General features: G+C 44.2%; 1 protein-coding gene across 2 annotated transcripts in view; it reads right to left on the bottom strand.

Moving 5' to 3' along the window:
- Nucleotides 1-10,000, bottom strand: part of LOC147018028 (glutamate receptor-interacting protein 1-like) — a 125,572-nt gene that overhangs the window by 49,727 nt on the left and 65,845 nt on the right. For both annotated transcript variants that reach the window (XM_085897247.1, XM_085897248.1), the window contains 2 exons: nt 373-518; nt 66-219 (listed from right to left, as the gene is read on the bottom strand). In XM_085897247.1, coding sequence (XP_085753373.1) covers nt 66-219; nt 373-518 — 300 coding nt within the window. The remainder of the gene's footprint in view (nt 1-65; nt 220-372; nt 519-10,000) is intronic.

The raw sequence follows: 10,000 nt of genomic DNA, 5'->3' as shown, positions 1-10,000 counted from the left end.
TTGGCATCATCAAAGGTGTTTTTAGCAGTGTGAGTAATAACAGATTTCCGCATCCCAAGCCTCACCTTTCGGCAACACTGGCAGGTCTAACACCTTCGATGATGATGGCAGGCTGAGAAAAAGGCCCTGTAGGCCCCAATCCAAGTTGGATGCCCAAACCGGCACCAGGAGCACGGGACAGTTCCACGAGCAGAGGGCCGGATGCTTTCTGTACGGAGTCTGTATGCACCCCCCCCCCCCAAAAAAAAAATTAATGATAATAATAATAATAAAATAAAAAAACAAAAGCAGTATTTCCAGAAATTAAAAACAGTACTAATTTCTAAAAAGTGCAGGAATGTGCATTTCATAATGCTCCTCAAGACCACATACCCATTATGGAGACATCGTATTCCACAAACAGGATGGCTTCCTGACCGCTCTGCTTGAGACGCGATGTCACTTCGCTTAGTGAAAGGCCTCGCAACCACAGACCGTCCACAGCAAGCAACCGGTCACCCGCACGAAGCGAACCCTCACTGAACAACCACATTCACAGGAAGGCGAATGAGAGAGCCATAAGGTGAAGTGGTGTGGGGCTTAAAAAACATAAAATCAATGTTCAATCAGAATTCAAAAATACAACGTCATCCAAACAATATCATTTTAACCCCTTGTAAACCCTTGTGTTACGGAAGCAGCACAGCATTTGAGGAAGCGATTGACCATCATTATTGTCAGGCAAACTATCAATAATCGTGGAGAATTATACAACTTTCTGCTTCACAACAACATTTAAATGTGATATTTTATTCCAGAAAAGAAGGCAATAATGTAATACCAAAAAACACTGAATAAACTGCAATTTCCCAAAACACTAACTGGAAAAGTTGTGGATCATTTGTGGGGAAACATTAAAATAGGGAAAATAGATGGGAATAAAATATGGAGATTGTTGGACGAGAGTGAGTGATAAGAAGTGCTTCACTCCTTTGATCTCACGAAGTGTTATTTTCTGCACGGTTGGCAATTCTGCGCTGGCTGTAAAAATGTCCCCCTTTTCTAATAACATCTCAGATTGGCCCGTTTAGTGATCCCAAAGGCTCATGATGCTGGTCTGACAAATGAAGCCAATGTAAACGACAACGACACTCGGTAGAGAGTATACCTCTGTCACGCTGAGCAGTTTACGTTTTGTATCCCACTGATCAGCTGGTGATTATAATCTGAGTGACTTGTTTTCGTCAGTTCGTAACCCTGCATCACTTGTTATGACTTTATTCTTGTCACATATCCAACAAATATCCGGATCTGGATCTTCACCAAAATCTCATCAATTCGTCCTTTCCAAACATCAAACCTGTCCACCAAGTTTCATCCAAATCCGTCAATAACTTTTTGATATATTATTCTATCCATCGTTTTTGGCCTCATCTCTCAATGGTGAAAAATCAAATTCAAAATTCTCGTATCTTGAGCCGGATCCCGATATTCACCAAAATCTCATTAATTCGTCCTGGTCACACACCCACCTGTGCACGAAGTTTTATACGAATCCGTCTGTAACTTTTTGAGATACAGTGGTCACAGCAAGCAGACAAACAGACAGGGAGACAAGAAGACGTCTGGCGGGAGCATGACAGGTATGACGAAAATCATGCAAATTACGTCACTGTCACCTTGACCTTTGACATATATATATATATATATATATATAGTCAAGTAACATTGACAGCCTTACTTTTGTCCTTCAGAACCCTCTGATAAAGTTTTACGAAGATAGCTGAAAGCGTTCGTGAGTTATCTCACTCACAGACAAACATACACGCATACATACATACAAAATTAAAACGAGACAGACCGACATACGATGACTGTGAAATCCATAAAACAAATTTGACCTTAAAAACAGTGGTTGAAGTCAATGAGCAAATATGAAAATCCTCTTCAAATTTCAAGTCAATCAGATGAAAATTAACAATTTTAGAAATTCCGTCTGTGTTGACTTTTTGGCCTATGTTGACCTCCAAATTAATTGGTGGTTGAATACCATGAGCTGAGATGAAACTCCTGTTCAAATTTCGAGTCAATCAGATGAAAATTGAGGATTTTAGAAATTTAACGGTTGTTGACCTTTGAATGATGTTGACCTTTTGACCTATACAGTCAAAAAACAATTAACAGCTTCACTTTTGTCCTTTGGAATCCTCTGTTAAAGTTTGACGAAGATAGCTAAAAGCGTTCGCGAGTTATCGCACTTACAAACAAACGAGACAGACTGACATATGATGAAAATTTTCGATTTTCATCACAACAAACAAACAGTGGCGAAAACATAACATCCGTCCACCTTCGGTGGTGGAGTTAAACATATGTATTCATAAATTTAGAAAGAAGCAACGATCTCAGTAAAGATTTATCGAATGTCACAATTTAGCTTCTACATAAACCACATGCGGGATAGACATGAAGAGACATCAGTGTTCTTTTACACGAATTATGACACGAGTAGGCAATGTACGAATCAAAAAGAGTGTATGGGTTCTCAACATGGGGTCACAGCATCATGAGCTGTGGATTTAGATGGGAATGCTAATCAGGCAAAGTCTTTTTGTGCCATTTTGGCAATCAATTAAGGTAGTGGCTGGAAAGTCGAGGTACATTTACTTTGTTTTGGGATTAATATAGTTGATGATCATTCCACAAACAGCTTGTGTTTGAAGCTTTGAACTGTCACCATGGTGTTTTGCATGCAGAGCGGTGCATCAATGCGTGTACCGTCCATTGGAAGAAGAAAAAAAAAGAAGAAAGAAGTCAAGAAAGAGGACCTCTCACATCTACCAGAACTGGTTGTTGTTGGGCATTAAAGATCCCTACTGTGGCCTTCGCAAAATGGAAGTGAGTTATTGCCAGAACCCGGAACAAATTCCAAATTCCTGCCACAATCATAACTAGAGTAATTCTTCGGTGGAATGGCAATTTGTCCATAATTTGTTCTAGCTTCAAAACGTTTCTTGACTTGTCATGAATGCCCCAAAGCTCCGTCATAACTACGGCCTCCATTAACAAGAATGGGATTTTCATCGACGTTTGTGTTGAAGTTTCATTCTGGACCACAATGAAGAAAAAAACAAGATAAAATAATTGTGAGGCCAAAGTGAAATAAAGGGTCATTAGGCCAACTTCTCATGCATGTGAGCAAGTACCTCAAAAATTTCACAAAAAAAAAAAAATCCAAGTGAATATTCCAAGTAAAATGTTCCAGGCAGACCAACCTCGATATATTTGGCCTCAAAACTGAAAAAGCATTGACCTTAAAATCACTCCCATCACCACACCGATTTTTAATTGGTGGAAATCTGCAATGAACCTTTCCTCTCCCAAGACGTGTCTGACTCCCAAGTATCTCTCCCCGGTTACTCCCTCCTCCGGTCTGACAGACCTGAGCCTCATCCTGGTGGAGGAGTTGCTCTCTTCATCAAAGACTCTATTCCTCACTCTCCATGCACTGCCCTCACTCCCCCACACCCCCAGGAATACCTCTGGCTACGGCTTCCCCTCCACTCCCACCTCATGTTTATATGTGTGTTGTACCGTCCACCTAACAGTGATGACTCCATCTACACCTCACTATCTGAAAACATGGACCATCTTCTATCTTCTCATCCAAACTCTCTCTTCCTCTTATGTGGTGACTTCAATCGTCATCATGCCAGTTGGCTAGGTGTGGGTACCTCTCTCACCTGTCATGGCACCTCAACAAAAGCTTTCTGAGACTCATTGGGACTGACTCAATCGGTCAACTTCCCAACCCGGATCTCAACCAATGGTACTCCATCTCTTCTGGATCTGATTTTGACAAATTTCCCTGACAATATCTGCTGCTCTTCCTTCGCTCCAATTGGTTCTTCTGACCACGTCCTTGTCAAAGTGGACATCTCTCTGGCTGTTATCAGAGAACCACCTCACCGCTGTCGAGTCTGGCATTTCACTCAAGCCGACTGGCAGGGTCTCCGAGCAGCCATCAAACTTACAGACTGTTCTCCTATCACTACTTTCTCCAACATCAACTCATCCTGGGAATTCTTTCAAAGAAACTTGCTCTCCCTCATGCACAGATTTATCCCCTTTCGTCTTCAGTTGTCCTATCCTTCCTCCCGCCCTTGGTTTACTGAAGCTTGTGGCGAGGCAGTTGTCCTGAAACAACTTGCCTTTGCCTCATGGAAAGCAAACCCAACTGAGGGCAATCTCAGTTCTTTCCACAAAGCTCGGAACAAGTGTGTATCTACCCTCAGGAGAGCCAGAAAACAACATCTTTCTCATCTCAAGTCTGAACTCTCAAACCTCTCTCCCTCCTCAAAATCCTGGTGGCGTTTAATCAAATCTGTTTCTGGTGTATGTTCCCCCTCCATCCCCTCCCCTACCTCAAATGGCCGCACTGCTGATACGGCACGTGATAAAGCTGAATGCCTAAACTCGGTGTTTGCAGCTAAATATTGTGTCCAAAACCGATCACTTTCTCTACCCAGCTTACCCAGTCGCACCCAACTGTCCCTGGACTCTGTGTCCTTTTCTCCTGACAAGGTGGAGAGCTTGCTTTCAAACCTCGACTCAGATTGTGCAACCGGTCCAGACGGCATCAGCCCACGTGTCCTCAAAGCCTGCTCTTCTGCTCTTGCTCACCCTCTCTCTGTTCTATTCACCCTCTCATCACTAACAGCTTGGAAATCAGCAAACATTCCTGTCCTGCATAAAAAAGGTGCAAAAACATATCAATCATCCTTCTCCCAATCATCAGCAAGGTTATGGAATCCATCATCGCTTCAGACATGAAATCCTTCCTCTTCTCCAATGGCTTGATTTCCGATCATCAATTTGGTTTCAGACCAGGTCACTCTACCCTGGATATGCTGCTTCCGCTCTCCCATCAATGGATGGAGGTCCTCAATGCCAGACAGGAAATCCGAGCCGTATCCCTGGACATATCACGTGCTTTTGACACAGTCTGGCACCCTGCCCTACTCACCAAACTCTCTTCCCATGGTATTCAAGGCCATCTCCACTCATGGCTCGCAGACTTCCTCTCCTGTCGCAGTCAACGTGTGGCCCTAAATGGAGTTCTTTCATCCCCTCTTCCTGTGCAGGCTGGAGTTCCTCAAGGTAGCGTTCTGGGCCCTGTTCTTTTTCTGGTTTTCATCAATGATCTCTCCGACTCTCTGGAAAATCCTCTATATCTCTTTGCCGACGACTCCACCCTCTGCCGTACAATCTGTCTTCCCTCAGACCGGCAAGCAGCAGCTTCTTCACTCACTGCAGATCTGGATAAAATCACAAACTGGTCCAACACATGGAACATGTCTTTCAATCCAGACAAATCTCACACTCTCACTATGTCTCTTCGAAAGGACCGTTTAGAAAACCCCCCCATCCACTTTCTCAACAATCCTCTGGAAGAAGTCTTTTCTTTCAAGCTTCTGGGTCTCACTGTCAGCCATGACCTTTCCTGGGAAAGTCACATTTCCAACCTCGCCTCAAAAGCCAGTCGCCGACTGGGAATCCTCTGTCGTGCTAAGTCCTTCCTCGGCCCTCTTGAGCTCCTGACCACTTACAGAGCTTTTGCCCGTAGCCTGATGGAGTACTGCTCTCCCCTCTGGGCTGGTGCTCCTGCCTCCCACCTTTCTCGGCTTCACACTGTTGAAACCAGGGCATTTAGGATCATCGGCATCTCCCGCAATGAAGTTGAGTCTTTGGGCCTCTCACTCAATCACCACAGGTTGGTCGCTGGTCTTTCTGTCTTCTACCATCTCCTCTCCAGCCTTGCCCCCCCCCCCCCGCTCTCTCTGCGATTTGTCCCCACCACATTTCCACAGGTCGCTCAAGGTCCGCCAACAACCCCCTTCTGGTAAAACTACCAAAATCACCAATCACTGCTCACCTTCACTCTTTCATTCCTCTTTTTTCCTGCCTTTGGAATAAACTCCCTCACTCTATTCTTTACCATTCTTCCCTCCTGGCTTTCAAAACAGCTGTTCACCACCACCTCTCATCATCCCCCATCCAAATCCTCGATCTTTTCTACCCCCGATAATCCACCCAAGCCCACTTCCTTCAATTCCCCTGCTTTCCTTCCTGAAAGTCCCTGTAATGTCCTTCTTCTCTTCCGCATGTTCCCTGTCCAGGCCCGTAGCCAGGGCTCAGTATTAAGGGGGGCATATCAACTGGATGGGGGGGCACAATTATTATATTTAATATTTTTGATAACCCGGTATACTTTTGTATTCATGCAGCATTGACATCTATACTGAGGTTGCCGCCGCATACTAACCAAATTGATCTCAGCTAGATTTAATATGTTCCGATGTTTTTGGCCAAAAATTATTCGAATGCAGGAGAGCCGCAACAAACTGGCACATTCACAATGCAAATATTCAATGATTAGACAATTGGCACCAATTCAGGTGAACTTATACAAGGTGTTGTCAAGAATTGGCATTAGAAAAATTAATATACCAGAGATACAATGACTAAACGGGGGAGGTTGGCACTAGAATCAGTGCACTTTGAAATAAGAAGGCTATGACCTGCGATCATCACGTTAAACTATCAACAGCAAATACGACCAGCCTGAAGATACCACAAGGTCCGCATTTAAAGCAGTCAATTACACAGAGGTAAGGTTATGCACAAAGCACTAGATATGGGATATGCAAAGCACCAAACACAACATTTAACTTAAACATCAGAAGTACAAAGCAGCCTACCACGGCGGGTGCTGACCACAACCACACTGCAACCATAACCACACACGCATCACCAGCAGTCATACACACAATCTGAACTCCTCGTATAGTTTTTATACCGCTGTACTCGCTGTCAGAAGAGCTGCAGGCGATGCGTCTCGGTGTGGAATCTTCTGAGGACCTTCTCCTTCCATTCCTTCAGGCATTTGCGTGTGAGGTCTCTCTCGAAGGCCAGCCGTACCAGTTGTGCCTTGCGTGCATGGCACATGGACCGTCGATGGTCAGTGAAGACATTCCTCAATGTTGAGAATGAGTTTTCACACATGGCAGTGGACGCACCAAATGTTAGTCCAAGTCTCATAGCAGTCACTTCACTTGGCATGGCTTCCAGCGTTTTGTGGGATGTTGAGAGGAGTTTTTGTGTTGTCCATCTCTCGTTTGGCTGCTTTTCTGTCTGTGAGCGAATAAACTGCTTTGCAACCACACACTCTGTTTCACTGATGGTTGACTTTGTTAATATCATGATGTGCTGGAGCAAGTGGGGATCCAAAAACGTGCCATTTTCAGGATTCAAGGCAGCGAGTGAACGGGCGAGTTGTGTGTTGCGCTCACTGAAGCGCTGAGCGATCTCTCCAAGCACAGTGTCAATTGCGCTGTAAAAACCCTCTGCAGTTCCGTCTTGTCATTGTCGTTGTTTTGTCCTGTAGTCTCCAAAACTACAAACTGTTCCAAGTTCTGATGCATTGTGCGTCTCCGTTTTGGTGGTGCAGGTGTAGAAGTGCGAGCATCGTTGGCCTTGTTCCACAGATCAGTGAACTCATTCTCAGAGCGGAGTTTCTTCATGCACTCTGTAGCACTCGCCACCAGTTCCAACCTCGTTAGCAAGTCCATGTCCTTTGCCTGCAAGAGTCTGTTAGGGCCATCTAACAACATCAGCAGTTTTTGTACAAAGATAGCAATGAACATGAAGGCAGGCCCAGAGACTTCCCACAAAAGCCCAATAGCCTCCATCCTCATCTCTGCACCGTAGGCGCGCTCTGCATCAATCTCCGACAGTCAGGATGTGATATCCTTAAAAGATCCTATGATCACAGACACGGTGGCTAAATGTCCCGTCCACCTTTGATCAAGAAGTCGTTTTAACCGCTCACCTTTATACTGTGCAGCAACAGTGGGCTTTCTGAAGAATTTGTACAGGCAACAACAAACCTCGACGAAATCAGTGACAGCTTTCTCTGCTGCCAGTGCGTGGATAACTACCAGATGGAGTTGGTGATTTAAGCAGTGCACATAGAGGATTTCTCTTTCCAATATCTCTTGCAACAACTTTTGCACCCCACCGTGCTTCCCAGGCATTACCGAAGCCCCGTCGTACACCCGACTTAATATTTTTGACGTGTCAAGTCCTGTTTTTATCAGCTCTGCAATTATTAGGTCTGTCAATGTTTTTGCATCTCCAGCGTCGGCTGTAGCGATTGTGAGTAGACGCTCTGTTGCTTCATTTGATGCCGATACAAAGCGAATGATGAATGATATGTTCTCACATTCAGTGGGGTCCCTCGTCCCATCCACCTTGATGGTAAACCACGATGTGCCTACTTCTTCCACGATGGCATCCGTCACAACATTACTCAATGTGCAGATCAGTTCATTCTGCATTTCCGGACTAGTATAGCTTGCGTTTCGTGGGATATGCTTTATTATTTCGGCTAGCTCGGTGTCTTTTTTGAGTGTGTAGTTTAAAAGCGAGAGAAAGAGCCCACTGTGCCCATCTGACATATCTTCAAAATTATCAAGGCTCCCTCTAAAAGGTATCTGATTTTCGGCGAGAAATCCTACAACATCTATAAGAGCAGACACATAGTACCGTTTTCTATTTAGCTGGTCAGCATTGAGGAGTGTGGAAATCTCCTTACCACAATCGATGCGCCTCTCATTCTCCTTCCACCTCGAAACACAAGTTAAATGTTCCTTTGAAGTTGCGTGTTTGTGATACCCCCTGCCTTTCTCAACGGCATGTTTCCAATTCCGGTAGCCTCGCACTGTGAAAGTAGAGTCCACTGGGCCACGTGCGGTGTTAAACTTCCTGCATGGATAGCAGAATGCTGCATCTGTCTGCACACTGTATTCCAGCCATTCATTAGTCTGGTACCACGAGGACACAAACGAGCGACTCTTGTTCTGCAACAGATGGCCAGGGTACCACTGTAGAACAACTTGATTCGGTCTCTCACTTCCAAGATCATCGGGAAGCGGCTTGACAGTCACACCCGACCCCGAGGCCACCGCCGAGCGTGGAAACTCGGCTGTCTGCGCTGGGGCTACAGCCGCAGGGCTGACTTTGCTGGCTTGGCCAGAATGGCCAGCTTCTGTCGGTATTTCCCCCCTCCTCCCCCTCCTCCTCCTCCTCCTCCTCCTCCTCCTCCTCCTCCAACTCCTCCCACAACATGTCTTTCATCATCTTCTTCATTTTCGTCACTTACATTTTTTCCTTTTCTGAGCCATTTTCGTATATCCATCATCGACGTCCTTTTCTCCTGCTGTGAGCTCGTGCTCTGTGATTCGACCCTCGTGACTCGTGTCACTAATCTCGCGACTCGCGAGATTTGACAGTTGACGGTTTTATTTATTAAATGATCCACGCATCAAAAACAGGTAAAATCTGCATAATTTCAAATGTAAGCACGATTGTAAACACACATATTTTTAATTTCTATGATAAAATTACTTTTGTAAGATGGAGGGTTGACGGGTTGTGAAGGTCACGTGGTACACATGCACTTCATCTTTAATAATGAAAATTTATGTCTTTTCCTTAATCATATTATCGTATTATGACTATATTACATTTATACCTAACTTACAACCAATCAGGTAACCTGCTCAATAGGGTCTCCATATCGAATACGCTGATTGGCTATTCCTTGAAACTAAATGATCCACGATATATATATATATATATATATATATATATATATATATATATATATATATATATATATATATATATATATATATATATATATATATATATATATATATAAAACCACCCACAACATCGACATTCGACACGAGGTCTTGGCTGCTGGCGTTGGTGCTTGCGTTATTATCATTTATCTTGTGGTCTTGGACTGTATTGTCTTGCCAATTGCTTTTGGAGATGCGCTGGGAAGCGCACACTTATCTCTTGACTGTTATTGAAAGGAGGATATTATAAAAGAACAGTTCATCCAAGAAGGCCTTATTATTCACCACACTGAACATCTGGAATAAGGGTTTTA

The sequence above is a fragment of the Eptatretus burgeri genome, chromosome 10 (genome assembly GCF_056783735.1).
Source record: "Eptatretus burgeri isolate ZD-2024b chromosome 10, Ebu_testis_v1, whole genome shotgun sequence".
Lineage (NCBI taxonomy): Eukaryota > Metazoa > Chordata > Myxini > Myxiniformes > Myxinidae > Eptatretus > Eptatretus burgeri.
This window is presented reverse-complemented; position numbering and strand designations above follow the sequence as displayed.